General features: G+C 37.5%; 3 protein-coding genes across 4 annotated transcripts; 2 read left to right on the plus strand and 1 right to left on the minus strand.

Moving 5' to 3' along the window:
* Positions 1–1,460: 1,460 nt before the first annotated feature.
* Positions 1,461–8,270, plus strand: nelfcd (negative elongation factor complex member C/D). The gene is made up of 15 exons (XM_082136412.1): positions 1,461–1,619; positions 2,102–2,214; positions 2,306–2,415; positions 2,686–2,795; positions 3,107–3,214; positions 3,315–3,467; positions 3,570–3,700; positions 3,790–3,955; positions 4,955–5,089; positions 5,195–5,334; positions 6,119–6,233; positions 6,374–6,469; positions 6,570–6,710; positions 6,813–6,942; positions 7,957–8,270. The coding sequence occupies exons 1-15, from the start codon at positions 1,563–1,565 to the stop codon at positions 7,989–7,991; spliced, it is 1,740 nt and encodes a 579-aa protein (XP_081992538.1). The 5' UTR covers positions 1,461–1,562; the 3' UTR covers positions 7,992–8,270.
* An 860-nt stretch (positions 8,271–9,130) lies between these two features.
* Positions 9,131–14,221, minus strand: ctsz (cathepsin Z). The gene is made up of 6 exons (XM_082136538.1): positions 14,065–14,221; positions 12,946–13,109; positions 10,319–10,498; positions 10,077–10,227; positions 9,822–9,987; positions 9,131–9,736 (listed from the first exon to the last, which is right to left on the minus strand). Exons 1-6 carry the CDS (start codon positions 14,181–14,183, stop codon positions 9,611–9,613), a joined length of 906 nt encoding a protein of 301 aa, XP_081992664.1. The 5' UTR covers positions 14,184–14,221; the 3' UTR covers positions 9,131–9,610.
* A 195-nt stretch (positions 14,222–14,416) lies between these two features.
* Positions 14,417–19,375, plus strand: LOC309474126 (uncharacterized protein). 2 transcript variants are annotated; one of them, XM_082136492.1, is made up of 4 exons: positions 14,417–14,810; positions 16,917–17,109; positions 17,247–17,439; positions 17,884–19,375. In XM_082136492.1, the coding sequence occupies exons 2-4, from the start codon at positions 16,919–16,921 to the stop codon at positions 18,649–18,651; spliced, it is 1,152 nt and encodes a 383-aa protein (XP_081992618.1). In that variant the 5' UTR covers positions 14,417–14,810; positions 16,917–16,918; the 3' UTR covers positions 18,652–19,375. The 2 variants fall into 2 exon arrangements, with proteins under 2 accessions (XP_081992618.1, XP_081992617.1); XM_082136491.1 differs by having other exon boundaries at positions 14,419–14,810; positions 16,742–17,109.
* The last annotated feature ends 37 nt before the right edge of the window (positions 19,376–19,412 follow it).

Genomic DNA, 19,412 nt, shown 5'->3' on the forward strand with positions numbered 1-19,412 from the left:
CAGCGACAAGCCACAGACATCAGAGAAGTGTTACACACCACACAATAGGCATATGCAACTCATGAATGTTATTTAGATGTTCAGCTCATCTCATTAAAATCCATGCAGAATTAGATTATTTAACTGATCATTTTACAAACATTATTAAAACAAAATGAATCTGAACAATTATTCTTGACAGAAGATCTGGGGTTCTACAAGTCTTAGCCATTGTCAATTATTATTATTATTGTTTTAAAATAATAATATTAGGTTTATAATTTAGAGTAATAAGGGCCTAATACATATCTTGAGTTCATGACACTAGACATGTCAATGCTGGTTATTTTAGATCAAAATCTGACCTTTAATTTTTATTGAAGTTTGATTACTACAGTTATTTAGAGCCCATGCCTTTTTTGAAGGGACTGGGAAGCTTTTATTCAGCCTTTGCCACTCTCAACTCGACATGGACTGCATGGACACCTGCTGGACTGAATGTGTTTCTCGACACTCAGATTCATTCGGAGCCATCTGCCGGAGAGATACCGACTACATCTGATATGACTGAAGAACAGTACATATATATGAGTAATATAATATAACGCAGTTGTAGAGCATCCTTCAAGTTGTTCAACTTAGCCTCTTTTTTTCTTCTTCAAAAAAGTCAAAACAATTGGTCGAAATTATTATATAAACCCATAAAAATCCCATTTAATATTTTTGGTTGAGCAGACCACACTGTAAAACTTGGATGTTTAAGTCGTTTCAACTTAAATTACATTAAACTGGCTTAAAAGTAGTTTATTATTGTGAGTGTTTTTAATAATTGTTATTTAGAATACAGTTTATCCGAAGTAATCCCGCCGCAAGTTTCTCTATACCATAAACACAGAGTGTGTATAACATTTGGCTCTAAACTTGACTTTTGACTAAAGTTTCCATTGGTTTGTGTGAGCAGAATGTTTTCAACCAGCGGAGTCAAAATGGCTCTTCTGACAGTTTAGGAGTTTACAACCACAACACCCCCACTGGGCGACACACGTTACAAGAAAATAACTTTTGTCGCATTCAAATCCTAAGGTGACATTTAACCATGGATAAGTATTCTTAGAAATAAAAGTTTAAATCTATCACTTACATAAAGTCTAATCACCCTAACTCTGCCTCAGAAAACTCAAAAAAAAAAAAAAGTCATTAACCTGTAATAAATGGCGACGTCGAAACAGCGCTGAAAAAAGCAAAAAGTAACACATACCACGTGACAAGGCCGGTCTAGTGCCCCTTCAACAGCGGATCTGGCAATAATTACACCTTAATAATGACATTGACTGTTATTGTATTTCAAAAAACATATTTAGGAATAAAATAATATTGTTTATAAATATTTAGTACCTCCCATTTTAGATTGTTAATGGCTTCTATGAACTGTCCTTATCGCTGTTTGAAGTCTCCGCCAGCCCGGCAGGCGGCGCTCTACTCCCTTATCAAATTACGTATTATACACGCGCCGGTCGGTGTTCTCGTACGTATTTTGTAAACAGTCGCTTTTCTGTTTAAAATAATTCCATTTATTTCTCTTCATGGACGAAGAATACTACGGCAATGTTGGAGAATGGGAGGGTCACGACGGCAACATGGTAGTTTAGCCACACCAAGATATTAGAATTATAATCTGATATCCTAACTACTAATTTACTTATAAAATCAAGACTTGCTTTTCATACGCTTACTAAATACTGTGGTTGTACCATGTTTACCATTTTCTTATATCATTATTTATATCGAACTCTAGTGTAGTTCAAATAACGTGGTACGTTAAAAATCCACGATTCTACCGTGATGCCAAATAAAACAAAGTAACGTTACATGGACAAAATATTACTATGGTACCGCCCGACAACAACAAAAATTGCTAGAGCTGTCGTAGATGTCCGTGAACACAATAGTAATCCAGATGATTAACTTAAATGTAGCCTAAGATTTCAGTAACAATAGTTAATATGTTGGATTGTAATATGCACATGTGATCTATGATAATTTGAACCATTAAAATCTCGTTAAATAGCTTAAATTAGTTTTTAGCCACTAAAATCTGCTTAACAGTTCTCTATCGCTCCAGGAGGATGGATACGCGGATGCTGAGACTGATGGAAAAGTTCAGGAGGAGTGTCTGCAAAAATTCTCCAGCAGAGATTACATAATGGAGCCCACCGTGTTTAACACCCTGAAAACGTAAGTCAACCAAATGAAGAAAGGGGTGATTTCCATGGATAAAGCTTTGTCGTCGGTGAGTGCAGCTGTGTTTGTGTCCCTGTCTGCGCAGGTATTTCCAGGCAGGAGGTTCACCTGAGCATGTGATCCAGCTGCTCTCAGAGAACTACTCTGCTGTTGCACAGACGGTCAATCTACTGGCGGAGTGGCTCATCCAGATGGGTCAGTCAATATGTTGCCCAATTATTCAATATAAATGCGTTTATACTTCCATTTCTCCACACCTCTGTCGTTGTCGTTCGGTAAATTAACGGATGGACTCGCGCTTTGATTGGACGCGTGACACTGTCACCATGGTTACAGGTGATGTTCAACGCTAAGGCGGGAAAAGAAAAGTAGCTGATTAAATTGAAACAGTGTGAACAAGACAGCTTGAGAATTGAGTCACACTCTCACCTATTATAAAAAAAGCTGTGTGTCTCCCCTTTGCAGGTGTGGAGCCCGCGCAGGTGCAGGAGCGTGTAGAGAATCATTTAAAGAGTCTTTTAATCAAACACTTTGACCCTCAGAAAGCTGATTCTATCTTCACTGTTGAGGGAGAGGTGAGCGTTTTTTAATATTAGTTACTGTATTTCCAAAAACACTAGCCAGACATGATTTGTGTTCACATTAAAGATGACAGGAAATAAAAATTCACCATATCTAATTTGTAAATGCATGTTATAGATCTTATTGTGAGTGATTCAGTAACGGCCACATCTCAAAATCCAATCAACGACCAATGCCTGAGCCCTACTTTTTTTATTATCCATTATTACACGCACTGAAGAAAAGATTTGTGGCTGTTTCCGTTTCATCGTAACGTTTAATTGAGTTGTTCAGGTTAATGAATGCAGTGTTCGTCTCTGTTAAGACACCAGCATGGCTGGAGCAGATGATAGCACACACAACATGGAGAGATCTATTCTACAAACTGGCTGAGGCTCATCCAGACTGTCTGATGCTCAACTTTACTGTCAAGGTAAAAGAGAAATGAGCTGAACTGAGTCAAAGATGTTCAGATTGCTGGAATCAGTTTATGTAGTGGTAATACGTTTCTTGTTTGTGTATGTTGTGCGCAGTTGATTTCAGATGCAGGATACCAAGGAGAGATCACAAGCGTGTCCACAGCCTGCCAACAGTTGGAGGTTTTCTCCAGAGTCCTACGAACTTCTCTCGCCACACTACTGGATGGAGGAGAACAGAACCTGGAGAAAAATCTGCCTGAATTCGCTGTGCGTATTGCAAACTCTTTTTATTTTATTTGTAAGGCCACTGTATATGTTTATGATTGCATTTTTATAATCAGATCTAATTTTTGTGTGTGTTTTGAGCAGAAGATGGTGTGTCACGGTGAGCACACATACTTGTTTGCTCAGGCTATGATGTCCATCCTCGCTCAGGAGGAGCAGGGCGGCTCTGCAATGCGGCGAATTGGACAGGAAGTACAGAAATTTGCCCATGAGAGGTGCATTTGTGTAGAAAAAGTTGTTTGATCTGCCTTATTGATCTTCTAGTTAGCAAACAAATCAATAACATTGTTATTATTATGTCTAGGGGGCATGATGCCAGTCAGATCACATTAGCGCTGGGCACAGCTGCTGCATACCCTCGTGCATGCCAGGCTCTTGGTGCCATGCTGTCCAAAGGGGCTCTGAACCCAGCCGACATCACGGTCCTATTCAAGATGTTCAGTAGCATGGATCCACCTCCTGTAGAGCTGGTCAGAATCTGTTTACATTTATGCATTTAGAAGATGCTTTTATCCAAAGTGACTTACTATAGAGGAACATAAGCCAACAATATTTATAGTATACAATGCCAGGTTTATCAGAAAGCTAGATTAGGAAACAAGCAAGAGCAAAGGAGAAATGCAGAGAAGAATAAAAGCCCGTTCACACAAAAAACGAGAACTATATCGGCGTTCTTATCGTTCTTGGTGTGAACGTGGCCTTAATCCTTAATACTTCTTGTTCTAACCCATTGTATTTTCATGTTTAAAAGGATAGTTCACCCAAAAATGAAAACTCTGTCATTAATTACTCACCCTCATGTCGTTCCAAACCCATAAGACTTGTTTTTCTTTGAAATACAAATGAAGATCTTTTTGATGATTTCTGTTCCTCCATTTAAAGTCTATTTAAATGAACCCAAACCTCTGACGGTTCAAAGTGTTCATAAAGAGATCGTAAAAGCAGTTTAGTCAAAGTCTTCTGAAGAGACATGATCACTTTACATGATGAACAGATTTAATTTAGTCTTATATTCACATATAAACATTGATCAAATACGGCTCAAATACGGTAAACTGAAGCTCAACCGTACTTGCTTGTCATGCAAGCATGCTTGAGCTTTCATTTACCAAATGTGTTTATATGTGAATAAAAGCCTAAATTAAATCTGTTTATCATATAAAGCAATTGTGTCTCTTCAGAAGACTTGGATTTAACCACTTACTTTCAATGGAGGGACAGAAATATTCCATTGAAAACATCTTCATTTGTCTTCCAAAGATGAATGTAAGTCTTATTGATTTGGAGTGACATGAGGGTGAGCAAATGATGACAGAATAAAAAATGTTGGGTGATCTAACCCTTGAAGTTTTAAAATGCACACAAATCTGCTATATTTCTAACACTTTGTTCCCCTAGCTTAACAAAAACCTACAGAAAAGTGTATTGACTAAATCAATGTTAACTAAACTGCTCTTCTCAACATGTAGATCAGAGTTCCTGCCTTCTTGGATCTGTTCATGCTATCGTTATTTAAACCCGGAGCTAAAATCAACCAAGACCACAAGCACAAATACATCCACATCTTAGCATACGCCGCTAGTGTTGTGGAAACATGGAAAAAGGTGTGTAATAAATACACTTTTCACATATATTTAAAAACTTAATTGTCAGTCCTTTTGTTTTCCAGAAATGTTGTGGTTAATTACATAAAATGACTCTTATTTTAGAACAAGCGTGTGAATATAAATAAGGATGAGTTGAAGTCCACCTCAAAGGCCATTGAGACGGTTCATAATCTTTGCTGCAATGAAAACAAGGGAGCTACTGAGCTAGTAGCAGAACTCAGCACATTATACCAGTGCATAAGGTATGTACACACATTTATCTTTAAAGGGATGGTTCACCCAAAAAGGAAAATTCTGTCATCACTTACTCACCCTCGCGTTGTTCCAAACCTGTATGAGTTTCTTTCTTCTACTGAACACAAAAGAAGATATTTTGAAGACCCACAGTTGATAAAAAAAAAATTAATAAAATGCTATGGAAGTAATTGAGGTCCATCAACTGTTTGGTTTCCAACATTCTTCAAAATATCTTCTTCTGTGTTCAGCAGAAGAAAGAATGTGAGGGTGAGTAAATGATGACAGAATTTTCATTTTTGGGAGAACTATCCCTTTAATGCTTGTGCACGTGAAACCCAAAGCAAGCTGTATAATCTCCTCAGATGCAGAATTTTTGCACAGTGTAATTGCACCTATGACCTTCAGTGCTGTTAATTGTGAGTGCACTTGATATCGTCTGCATATGGGAAGTGTACATGCTCTATGGTGTGATATACATTACCGTTTAAATGTTTTTTGAAAGTCTCTTTATATTGTAACAATATATGTGTCTTTACTGTCACTTTTGACTTTACTGTCTTTGCTTAAAAAAATCTTACTGATCCCAAACTTTTGAATGGTAGTGTACTTATGCCTCCAGTTTCACAGACAAGGCTTATGCCTAGTCCCAGACTAAAATGCATGTTTGAGCGGTCTTTACTGAAAGTAACTTAAATGTCCTAATTGAACTAAGGGCTTTATCCTGACTTAATCTAAGCCCTGTCTGTGAAACCAGGCCTAAACAGTGGATATTTCTGTATTTGTGTGCAGGTTTTCAGTGGTAGCTATGGGAGTGCTGAAGTGGGTCGACTGGACGGTGTCTGAGCCTCGTTACTTTCAGTTACAGACAGACCACACTCCTGTCCATCTAGCACTGCTGGATGAGGTAACCCTAACCTCAATGTCAAACTATTATATTTGGGGTCCAAACATACCAATAAGATACCAACTGGTCACTACCCAAACCATTATTATGAAGATACTGATTCGCCATATTTTAAGAATAAATTTGTCTTTATTTCTCAGATCAGCACATGCCATCCGCTCCTCCATCCTCAGGTGTTGCAGTTGCTCATCAAACTGTTTGAGACAGAGCACTCGCAGCTTGATGTCATGGAGCAGGTTTGTAAGAGACAGGCTGCAAAAACTACAAAATCAAAAGCATTTTTTATTTCCACCTCCAGTGCTTAATTTCATAGCTAAATTCTGACTGTTATTTCAGATGGAGCTCAAGAAGACCTTACTGGACCGTATGGTTCACCTATTGAGTCGAGGTTATGTTCTTCCAGTGGTCAGCTACATCCGCAAATGTCTGGAGAAGCTCAACACAGATATTTCACTCATTAGATACTTTGTTACAGAGGTGAAGCTCAGGTCATTTCTTAATAGAATGCATATTGTGTGCTTTATTCACGTCTGAGCTTGGTTCTCTAAAGTCTTCCTGTCCCGCTTTCAATTTGGACAGGTTCTAGATGTGATAACGCCTCCATACACCTCAGACTTTGTCCAGTTGTTTTTGCCCATCCTAGAAAACGACAGCATAGCGGGAACAATCCGCACGGAGGGAGAACATGACCCTGTAGCTGAGTTCATTGGTGAGTTGACCACAGGTGTTTTTTTTGAGGAAGTACCTTTTAAAAAAGTTGCTAGCCAGCGCCAGTGTTTTTGATCGTTTTCACAAAAATGTCATGGCCTCCAGGCCCCAGAATTTTTTTTTAATAAATATCTGAACATGCAATATATCAGAAGAAAGAACAGAGCCGCTGCTTTTAAACATTTAAACTATCTTCATGCATTCTTTTTTTATCAACACTTGAATGTGAGTAAGTTTCAATTAAAAAAAAGCAACATTTTGAACAAAAAGAGAAAATCACGTTTTTGTCAAAGACTTTGTCTGGATTAGATTTAGATTGGTGGATGGAGTATGGAGTAAATCGCTTCCATCAACACCTCCAAAGCTTCAGTCCTGTATCTCTTTGTGGATTCAGTAACATTATTGATTTATATGCTGGTGAATGTTTGATGATCACGTTAGTTTACTTGTGCATAAGTCTATCGCTTTTTTCTGTTTCTCTGTCTGTGTTTTGATCCGGAGATTAATAGCGACCCCTACCATATGAATATGGAAAACATGGATTGCCGGTTGTGTAATAAATGATGGAAAATTCCGTCAATGGCAGGCTTAAAGGTATAGCGGAGGATCTTTCCAAATTTTAGATAAGACCCGCCCTCTCCACTTTTTGAAAAGTTTGATTGATTCACCAGAATGATTGACAATTAGGAGGACCAATAGTTTAGACTACCCACCAGGAAGTAAAACATCCTCCGCTATACCTTTAAGGGGGCATAAATTCATAAAGAGCACATGTCAAACTCTGCTCCTGTCCTGCAGAGTGTAGCTCCAACCAGATCCCAAACTGGAGTTTCTAGTAACCCTGAAGACCTTGATTAGCTGGTTCAGGTGTGTTTAACTAGGGTTGGAGCTCAACTCTGCTGGACAGTGGCCCTCCAGGAACTGATCGAGAAGAACCATGACTTGCATGCAATTCACAATTATGCAGATTTACACATACAGTACTTTCTTATTAATCTATAATTTTGTGTTGTAGCTCACTGCAAATCCAACTTTATCATGATGAACTAAAACCACATTAGAAATTGGTGGGACGTTTGAAAAAGGAAAGGATCCACTCAGACCGGAGCACTCTTCATGGACGGACAGCCCATTTCAGTGTACATAACTTTTGTCTTGACCAAAATATTTTGTTCTCAAAATATTGACATGAATGCTGAACTTTGAATGCGTGTATTGAGGTCATAACTCTTAGAGCCTCTATTTTGCTTTTAAACAAGTTGTGATGTTGGTTTTCCTTTTTGTATATTGAATTTGTTTATTTTTATTAAAGTCACCATGAAATCAAAATTGGCAAATTTTTTTGGAACATTCTAGTATTTATTATAAATTATTTATCTGTGCACATAATTATTATTTTTTTAATTCATGTGCCTTCATAATCTTTTAGCAAAATAAGTTTTCCATGGACAAAATCAAGTCCCGTCCTAAATTTTTTCGGATATGTCACAACATATAAGACTATGTAACTTATGTTTCATACCACCTTAATACAATCATGTTTAAAGTCTACAAGTCATCATTTCAAGTGCAAACAGCTCCTCAAGCTTCTCTTGCACTTTACTTCACTATGTACAGTGGCTTGTATATACAGTTCACATATTCCTATAGTAAAGGTAGATACCATATTTATTTGATGTAAATGACTTACTTTGTTGGGCAGCTTTACTGTTGTGTTTCTTCGAAACATTCCCAAACTAACTCGTTTTAACAGAATAAAGGGCTTTTGCAATTTAAAGTTCTCATCAGATTCAGATTCTAATCTTGAATCAAAGGTCCAAAGCATTTGTTAAAACTAAAGGTGTGGCCCTTGGCTGCTGTACTAACTGATGAGTTATGCTGGTGTACTAACTGGCTATGAAAACAGACAGATGTTGGTGAGTTGACCTGAGGCCTGTTTCATAAAAGACACTAAGAAAAGCAGGGATTAATCTCCAACATCTGACTTGAATGAACCCAACAAATAAGGCGGGGCTAAAGCGGTTTCATAAAAGGTCATTGAAGTTCACGCAAGCGCACTTAATTTGATCCAGGTTTATCTGCTGTTTAAATGTGTTTGCAAGAATCCCCCGTTTTAAATGATTGGTTAGATTTAGTTTCTAAAGTACACTATGGAAAGGATAACATGAAATAAAGAGCAAATGTACACATTTGGAGTAAAACCTGATAAGACTTTTATTGAGTGTGATTGAAAGCAAAATTCTCATCAAAAAAAGAAGCAAACTGTACTTTCGCTTTTAAAACATCATTGCAAACCCCAAAACTTAGGCACGTATCGGCACACAAGTCATTAGATGATCATTTGGCCATTAAAAACATCCTAAAATGCGAAAATTCCTAGTATAAAAAAAACAACAATGGATTTCTTTTCCCTTTGTGTTCATTAAGTGGTGTAGAAAACCATTTAAAAAAAAAGGAGGCCAACAAATGCAGAATTACAAGAACAAATCTGTACAATTTCTGATAAATCATTCCTGAGATCTTCACTAAAAACTATTAAAACCTCTGCAACTGATCTTGGGCAGCATCAGAAGATCATTCTTGCCCTGGATACAAATGCCCTTTAAAATATGGCAAGTTTGGACTGATTGAAGACCGCACTGTCTCGATGAAAAACACGTCACGGGCATCTACAGGTAGTTCTTGGGTAGGATGGGGTCTCCGTACATGCAGTCCTCTTCGATGGCGAGATTGTACTGGCTCCCACTGCCGCCCTTGTATGCACTGGTGACAATTCTGAGCCAGCCTTTCTCTCCCTAAATAACAAAAGAGCAGGACATACATTCAACATCTAAACTTGTGTGAGGGATTCACCAGCATAACTTCTCAGGTTTTGCTTACCCATGGCTCTCCCCAAGAATTACGGACGACCCAGTACTCCACTCCACTCTCATCAACGCCCCAACCAGCAACAGATACGATGTGGTTTATACCGGGATCCTGTACGTACTCAGAATACAAGCCGCCAGTGTACGCATCAAGCTTTTCTGTTGCCATGATCCCACAACTACAAAGGCAAAAAGTGTCAACGTGTAAAAAAATCTCCTAATGTTGGTTCAAATATAAAACCTAATCGTACAAATCCAGTCTGTATACCTGATAGGTCCTCCAGAATAGATCTCAGCTTTCATCTTGTCCAGCCCACTGACTGAGCCATAGTCTCCAACTTTCCAGAGAGTGAAGTTCTTTACAACATTGCACACGCCAAAGGTTGTGCAGGTTCCACACTGATTAAAGACGTTACAATCTGAAAAAACAGAAATGCACATTAGATTATAACTGCAAGCACTGACTGCATATCCAATTTAGCAAGATGCTCAACCAGACAACTTTTTTACCCTGATCCTTGGCCTGGTAGTTGTTGCAGGTTTCATCAGGAATGCCTTTAGTGTTTGCATATTCCCACACGCCAGAATGATCTCCACCATGGCAGGAGCCCGCGTCGCCACAGTCAATCACGTTCTGGACAGAGAGATAGGCAGACGGCCATGCCGCTTTCCGCTTGATGTTGATACGATCTAAAAAAAATAAAGAGTCACATAAGCTGACAAAAAAACAGTAAAAAGAAAACAGTAAAAAAAAAGAAAAAGAGGTGCTTCACCTTTACAAAATATTTATACATGTTTTTAAATATATGACTATTTTATTTATTGCATTTTTCCCCCCAAGGCTGTTACCAAAATTATGGAGCCCCGCACATGACATGGACAAAAATATATCTAAATATTGTTGCCACGGATTAAGAAATCATTCCCTTGTTTTAGTATTTCATGGCCATGATTTACTAATTTGTTCCCTCAATTTAGTTAAATCGTAGCCAGATATTAAAAATTAATTCCCACAACTTATTGATTAGTTCCCTCATTTTAGTAAATCATGGCCACGTTGTTCTAATTCGTTCTCTTATTTTGATTTAAGTAAAACAAGGTATCAAATTATTACAACATGGCCAGGATTTAGCAAAACGAGGAAACAAATTGTTCATTTGTGGCCACAGTTTAATAAAACGAGGGATCGAATTAATAAAACAAGGGAATGAATTCTTAATTCGATATATTTTTTCCCAGCTTGACGTGCAGAGCTCCGTACAAAATAGATGATGTCATCCTACCTAATATTGATGGTTGGTTAATATGTAATAGTTCATCAAACATGTACTTCATAGTATTTGTGGAAAGTGTCAGTAAAGCTTTAAAGTAATGATTAAGAGGAAGTATCATGTTCACAAATATGCTGAATTGGTTCATCTCAAACATGCAGAAACTTGTAGATCAGGAAAACACCTTTAGGTCATAACTGCAGATCACATGAGAGTCAGGTGGTAGACAGAACAAATGCCATAACTGCACATGACATATCCAGGCCATTGCACTTTTAATGATTAGACAACCTTATGATTTTCTTCACTATCACCCCATGTCATTCTGTGCTTTTCCTGAATGTGGCTAAAATAGGGTTGTTTGAATTATGAGGCTATAATAGGGCTGGTGATGTTCTGTGGTTTTTCGTGGGGGAAAAACATCCAAGACATATTACTAAATATTTCCATTTGTGATTCACAGGAACTTTTTTTGTTAAAAACCAGTAAAACCGGTTAAAGACAGGTAACGGCCATTCCCAAGGTCTGAATGTCGTCGGTTAATGGTTCCATAACCTTTTTTTAAAGGGGTAGGGTAGGCAATTTTCGGAGAAGCTAGCAATAGCGAACTAGCTTTGAAAACATAAGATCCCACCCTTCTATCAGAGGGTCTCCAAAGCCACACCTCCTTCAAAAATCAAGCGTAGCGTCAGTTCTGGCAGGTCACGTTAGTCAAGCTCACATCAGCTGACACTCAGCTGATCCACATCTACTTATAGGAATATGATGCCTATCACTGTATTCATATATAAGCTCCTTCAGTATTATCAGCAGCTATCGCGTTTCTCAGGAGCTATTTACTCTCCTCCCTCCCCAGCTCCTTCTCTCGTCCAGTCAGGATTTGGCATTCTGATTCCCCTCTGAATCTGACTAAATTCTCGAAATTAATCAATCAATATCTGCAATACATTCATGTTGATTCTGTTCTGTTTACCCTAAGGGGGGTTATCGCTGCTCTCCCGGCTGTTATCCATGCTAGGCTGGATAGATGCGCAGGGAGTTCTTGCCCAGAACAGAACCATACCGCCCAACCCAAACTATATGCTAATTGTCAATCGTATTTAGCGATAGTGGTCCTGACGGAACACATGAACGCGTACAACAGGGAGCAAACAAAAGCGCCACGAGAGACGGTGTTAAACTACCTCATGTCTCAAAGCACATAACATTACAATAATAATGAACATAACTTAAAGAGCTCTGACCTGTACCACCTGACTGCTGCAGGTTCATTTCGCCGTTGATAGTGTTGCCATTGAAAGATAAATTTGAGTCACGAACTGCTCCGAGTATAACGTCACGTGTTTCCATCTCTTCCAAATTATGGCGTGAACGCAGCATAAGCTAATCGTTTTGGTTCAGGAGGAACTATGGCGGCTGTTTCGGTTGCGGTGCTCAGTGACTGACGTCTGTCTAACTCTGCATAGCATGAAACGCGCTGATGACTCGTGATGTCTGCGCGAGCAGGTGTGCAGAGGTATGGAAATACATACGTTAACAGGCAGGTAGGACCGAATGCAATGATTGGACGAACATTTTATGGTCCTACACCTTCCACAGACGATATATATGCATATAAATACATTAAGACCACTTATCTTAGTGATAGCAATCAGGATTGACGAGACTTTCAACCAGAAAAACAAAAAATGTTTCTAAAAGTTCTAGTTTATTCCTCTAGTGAGTGCTGCACCTTTTCTCCAACCAATTTTTAGTTTTACCTCCTTTTTAGGTGGTTGAGCACCCCTTCTTGAACCTCTTTTGATACACACACACACAAACCTGGTCGAACTGCCTCTTAACATTTTTAACAACATTTTCCCTCACCTGCAAACGCACTAGTACTTCCGTGTGCCCAGCATGAGCCGCAGTACTGGGGTATGTGTTGGTTGCGTGTGGTGCTGACGAAGTTGACTCCGTCTATGTTTCTCCAGTCCCATACTTTGGGGATGGCTTTTAAATTCATATATTCATAAGGGCGTGGTCCAGTCCTGGAGAACACAAGAAAAACCAGTGTTCAACCATCTACGTATACTGTGTATTCTTCACTGACCACAAAAACACTGAAAGGGCATTCACAGCAAGCAGCAACGGGCCATGTAGGAAAATCCAGCAAAAAAACCCTCATGCAACAGGCCATCTGTTCTTCAGTTAACAACCAAAAATGGGAAATGAACCTTGAGGTCATGACATCTATAATTATAATAGAAACAGGTGTCAAACGGTCTCATGATGGCTACCTTTTCACCACTCTGCTGTGTTTTTCTCTTAATAATTTCATGTGCCGAATTGCCATGACGTGAGCCGCCTGTAGTACACTGGGCGAAAATTGAGCCAAAAAATTAAAATGAGATGACCAAACAATGGAAAAAACTGATTCATGCAGCATTACGCTGGAAATCGAAAGTCAATTTGAGTGCATTGCATTGTGGGATACAGTATGCTGTTGTCAATACTGAACAGTTTAACAAATCAGTTCAAAGCAGAAAATTCACATTTTATATTTGACAAAAATAGTCAAAGTTGCAGTTATTCCGAACATAACCCATATGAGCCAGGACCAAAATATATATAACATCAACTGTAAGTCAAGCACAACAGGAAATACATTAGCATAAAGACAGTTACAGGAAATAACTTCAATTATTTAGCATATTTATCAACATGAGATTACCTAGAACATTTATTACCATTTATTTTACCTTTTATAACAGGTTTTAAAAGAAGTAACTTAACCTATTAAAACCTACACGTGTGGTTTGTTCAAAGTATATTTAGCATAGGCTACACTACAGTGTGGATTACGTTACTCGAAAGTAGCCTGACTGAACAAGGCAGCTCACTAGATTTTGAGACACAGCCCTAAGTGTCGGATTTCGTAAATCACATATAAATCACATCCAACGTAAGTTTGATAAAGTTTAGAAAAATGCCGGTCTGTCATACTTCACTCCTTGTAGGTTTCTCCTCGGCTGGGGTCTGTAGCAGGGCTCGTTCTCATTAAAATACCGTCCGGCGAAAACACCCGACAGGGTAACCAGATAAAAGAGCAGCACGCGAGCCATGTTGGATCTCAGGCGGTCATATGATCTTCACATGAGTCTGCACTGCGGTTTTATTCTTCGTGTCTGCCAGGAGGCGTGGAGAAAGTATCGAAACTAGCTCTCTTATTGGGCATCTCCTAACGAAAAAATAGACGCTTTCTTGCTTCTATATACCATATTCTCTCTCTCTCTCTCAGTACATTCTATAGTATCAATACATTTTTGTCAAACAAACTTGGATAATGAGGCAAACAACATGATTTTTTTTTAATGTATTGTGTAAACGGTGTTAGTATTATTAATTTACTATTATATTATTTATTAATATTTTGTTTTAACAGTTATTTTTCGATTTATCTATTTAGATTCAATTTATTTTTTATTTCAGTTTTAGTTTGAGTAATTTTAATTTTATTTTAGCTTTATTTCAATGAATGAAAACCATTTTCTAACAGTTTTAGTTAACAATAACAACAATCGTCCAAAAATATTGAAATACAAAAATACAATATCATTATTTGGGCGGTGTACTTCTACTTCTAATAGTCTATTTAAAGATCATAACATTATATAAAGCATGTTTGCATTTCATCAGATGAGCAAAGTCCAAACTTCATTTTTACAACGTAATTGAGAAAGTGAGAACAGGTAAGCATATTATCCGCTATTCTTTTACATAAATATCTTAGTCAGTAGTAGCCTATAGTGTATTAAGATCTCTTTCACCAGTTGTTTTCAGTTAAACAAATGCATTGACCTGAGAAGTGGTTTACCGTCCGAGTATGTTTGCTGTGATCTGAATGATCATGGGCTGCATGCAGCACAACACAAACAAAAGATATAACATATTATATATGAATATGGTAATTATCAGTATGGTTTTTTTTATTATAGATTTTTCTATCCTTCTAAAGAAGAGGTGTTTTTGAGTCAGTTGTTATCAGTGTGTTTGCATGCGTGTGTGGTTCCGGTGACAGTGATAATGAGTCTGAAGTAAACACCATTTAAAGGGAACAATTCATAATCGTTGGTAAGGACTAGAAACTTGGAAAGAAAAATAATAATTTAAAAAAAAAGGTAGTTTCCAGTAGTTATATATATATATACAAACTCTTAAAAACAAAGGTTCTTTATTGGCATCAATGGTTCCATAAAGAATCTTTGACATCCATGTAACCTTTCCATTCCACAAAAGCTTCTTTATAGAGGAAAAGGTAGACTCTTCAAACAAAGAAAATATGGTTCTTTTAAAAAGTGTTCACTGTGGCATTGCTGTGAAAACCCTATTTTGGAACATTTATTTTTAAGTGTGTGTGTGTAGATAGGCTATATAGCATATTTTAATTTATATATCATAAATTAAACATTATATAAACATGTCTGGTCAGCTTAGATATATTAAGTGTTTGCTGTTTGCAGGGCCATAGCTAGGGGATTCAGGGCCCCCTGAAAAAATATTAATGTGGGCCCCCACCACCCTCCACCAATATCATATACTGTAAATAGATGAGCATGGAGGCCCACATAACAGAAGATGGTGATGTTCTTGTAAAACCTTTATATTAAAAGTTAAATGTTTATATAAAAAATACAACTAATAAAAACTAACAAAAAGCAAGAAATTGTTCAATAATAATAAAACCAATTTTTTAAAAAGTAACAGCAAAATAATGTTTTTTTTTTCCCATCAGTCTGTTATAATTCATAAATTAAAAAGTAAACATTTAGAAATTGACAAGAATGCAGTCGAATTTAAAAAAATAAAATCATTTATTGTCTTATTTTTTAATAAAGATAATATGGAACTGGTAATATTATTAAATAAATCTAATAAATGTATTCATCCAAGTGCAGTGTGTTGTAGGCTATTCGTGTTTTCTTGATGTAATAAATACATCCTCAGCCGGCAGGTCAGGTGACCTGGCTGACCTGCCGGCTGATGATGTATTTATTACATCAAGAAAACACGAAGGTGCATAATGCAATGCGTCGTGACTCGTGTCGATTTTTTAACTCTATTTACAATAGTGTAAAAAGACAGGAATTTTGACTTGCACGTAATCACTCGGTCGATTGTGGTGCGCACCGATAATGAAGAGTGACAGCTGTAGGCCTACCCAGCAGGCTTGTATCGCTATAGGTTTTCTTATTCCCAGCGAAATAACAATGCAACCTGTCTTTAAGAAGGCCTTGATCGACTGGGATACAACAACTCTCCTGGCCTCCCTCTCCTTCTTTTCATGCCATTTCTGGTACCCTGATTTATGTTTGTTTTTCCCCGACATTTTGTCAGTCAGTCACTCTCCAACTCTTCCACCAACTTCCACTTCAGGCACTGCTGCTTCAACTCTGATTTGTTCTGTTCACGAGCTGGGGTGGGACTTACAATTTTATTGGGTCCATGTGATGTTTGTCACTGACTGAATAATTAATACATACTTTAGATCGGACTAAACCATTTTTAGGGAGGTAAGAAGCAGATATTTGGAAAATATTTAACCAAATTGCATGTTTTTGTGGTTTTCATTTAAATCTCAGGCATACAACTAATATAAATATTAGAATTATTCATACAACAGGGGCCTATATAGTATAACTGCTGGATTTTGTGGGGCCCACTGGGCAGCGGGGGCCCCTATAATTGTCCCCACCATTCATCCCACTACCGACGGTCCTTAATGCTGTTTGTTATGTCAACAGTTCGATTTAACTTTGAAAAGTGACTACAGTAACAGCTGTTATCCATGCGATCAGACATGGCAGAGCAAAGCCCATCCAAAAAATTAAGGAATCAGGTCAAGGGTTTCCTTTGTGACGTGAGCCCAATAAAAGACAGCAAGAAGCCATATTTTGATGCAATTCTTCAACATGAAGGTGATGAATATAGCAAAGTTTTGGCCTTCAGACCAGAAGATCACATCCACTTCCACAATGCTGAAACCACCCGGTAAGTCTTCGCTCTCAAAAATAAAGGCATTCTATATTTTCTAAAGTTTCTAAAATGCCAAGAAATCAACTCCCCATTAACCTCTGTAGTCAGATTTATTGTAAATGTCTGTCTAAAACATCAAAACCTTTGTACAGGAGTCTCGTTACTCTAGATGATGTCGTAGTGCAGCCATCTGTGGAGTCCAGCAGAAAAACGAGCGTGTTTTACACACACAGCTCCAAAATGTCCTGCGTTCGGGAACGAGGGGGAACATCTAACAGCTTGTCTGCTAGACCACAATGTGTACAACCGTCTGAACTCCTAAACCTGGATACAAAATTAAAGAAGGTAGGTAGTTTATGATTATTAATATCGTACAATTTAAACATATTCTTGGATATGTATTATATCCATTCACAGGGCTCCTCTCTCTTGTCATAATTTCTTGTTTTATCACAACAAAATAGCTTCATGCAAGTCTGTTAAGATTATTTTAAAAAACAAGTATAAAAGATTATGTTAAGGATTTTTTCCTGTATTTTTCATTGTCTCTTACGACTATTAATCCATGCACCTACTAGATTTACATTGTCATACCTAGATCACCCATGAAAAAAACAAACAAATACAATTTAATTCAGAAATGTAAAAAAAAAAAACTGAAGAGGTGTGTTTAAGTATTTTTGTTATAAATGGAAATTTTATTGTATTTTTTTAATAACTCCAGACCATGAAAAAAAGTGTCATGTGACTGTCCCATATGCATCTGCTTGTTTTCTGCATATTGCACAGGTCAACATCAATGCAAAGATTATCCAGGAGGTGCGCAAGGGAAACAGTGTTGTATGGGATGGACGGAATCTTCCAAGAACTGAGTATACAGTAGCAGATACCACAGGCTACATTAGTCTAACGGTCTGGTGTGAGCACAACATTACTGTTGGAGAATGGTACAACATCACAAACGTCTCTGTGAGAAAGTTCATGGGCAAAACATCCCTTTCAACTACCAAAAAAACACAGATTGTCAACATCCCATCTCAAGGTACAGCAGTTGCTGTTCAAATTGTGCCAACAGAAACTATTAAATGTGACATCATTGGTGTAAACATTAAGAATATCTTAATTTGTCCTCGTTTACATACACTCAAGGACGTGACATCGTCAAGCGCCACTGTATATTGTTTCTCATGCAATACGCATTATAACCCCCCTGCCATCATAATGAGGATCAGCGGTCACATGGTTCTTAAACCAGAAACGGGAAATGTTGTGGAGGCAAGCGTTGAAGACGAGGTCATCAGATCAGTGCTCACAGTGAAGCCCGGCGCATCACGAGAAGACATCATTCAGAGCTTCATTGCTCTGCCACCCATGCAGATCACAATTCGCGAGAACATCGTTGTAAAGATGGAAGATGTTCCTCAGAAGGCTGAAATCAAATCTGAAGCAGAGCTGCCTGTTAAAGTGGAACCTGTGGAAGAATCTGTTGACTTTTATTCTCCCCCAGACCATGGCATTCTGTTCAGTTCACAAGGCAGAAAAAAGAAAATCTACTGACTGAGCCTGATCACAGAAGAAACGTAAAATTGTTGATTATTCTCATTACTGTTCTATACAATCAGCATAAAGACAGTCTGATAATGACTACCAGGAGTGGTCCTGTGTAGTTTAAAGTGTAAATTATTTAACATTTAAATATCACTATTTTTTTCAAAACATTCTTTAAAATGTCAATATAAAAATCATATCACATACTAATCACAAACATGTACACAAATAAATCTTTCTACATATCATAAATATAAAAGCTTAAGTAACTTTACATTTAGTTTGTTTTGAAGAGATTAAACCTTATTTATCAGAAAAAAAATACATCAAATACATTAGTAACACATTTCTAATTAATGATTATAAATCAATGTTTTAGTGTGTAAATAGAATTTAATTGGTGGTTATAAATTGATTGTGATGTTATTCCCCTTTGCACAACCTGTAGATCTAATTTTACCTTTGAATAATTGCATTAACAAACATGAACAAATTTTTTTTTTTAACCATTTACTGTAAAAAGATTTTAATCATTCATATTCCATATTCTTCATTTGCCACACTTACAAGATTGTCATCAAAAGTGTATATGGCCGTCAGCACACATTAAGTGTAAAACAAAAGCATCACTTACACTGACATTGTGATTGTATCATCATTTATGTTTAAAATGAAAATTGAATTAGTGCATTTTAAATGGTTTCTGATTAAAAAGAAGACATTGAAGACCTTGGTACAGTATTTGCAGTATCAGTTGCTCCTTGCAACAT

This window comes from Leuciscus leuciscus, assembly GCF_965113295.1.
Source record: "Leuciscus leuciscus genome assembly, chromosome: 14".
NCBI lineage: Eukaryota > Metazoa > Chordata > Actinopteri > Cypriniformes > Leuciscidae > Leuciscus > Leuciscus leuciscus.

Bases quoted from the DNA above. Each gene is read 5' to 3' on its own strand.
- nelfcd (XM_082136412.1), top strand. From the start codon at position 1,563: ATGGACGAAGAATACTACGGCAATGTTGGAGAATGGGAGGGTCACGAC. The intron at 3,701-3,789 runs GTGCATTTGTGT...TATTATGTCTAG, and splicing joins CAGAAATTTGCCCATGAGAG to GGGGCATGATGCCAGTCAGA. The intron at 3,956-4,954 runs GTCAGAATCTGT...CTCAACATGTAG, and splicing joins ATCCACCTCCTGTAGAGCTG to ATCAGAGTTCCTGCCTTCTT.
- ctsz (XM_082136538.1), bottom strand. From the start codon at position 14,183: ATGGCTCGCGTGCTGCTCTTTTATCTGGTTACCCTGTCGGGTGTTTTC. The intron at 10,499-12,945 runs GTGAGGGAAAAT...TATTTTTTTTAG, and splicing joins AAGTACTAGTGCGTTTGCAG to ATCGTATCAACATCAAGCGG. The intron at 9,988-10,076 runs GTATACAGACTG...TTGCCTTTGTAG, and splicing joins TATTCTGGAGGACCTATCAG to TTGTGGGATCATGGCAACAG.
- LOC309474126 (XM_082136491.1), top strand. From the start codon at position 16,907: ATGCGATCAGACATGGCAGAGCAAAGCCCATCCAAAAAATTAAGGAAT. The intron at 17,110-17,246 runs GTAAGTCTTCGC...ACCTTTGTACAG, and splicing joins CACAATGCTGAAACCACCCG to GAGTCTCGTTACTCTAGATG. The intron at 17,440-17,883 runs GTAGGTAGTTTA...CATATTGCACAG, and splicing joins TGGATACAAAATTAAAGAAG to GTCAACATCAATGCAAAGAT.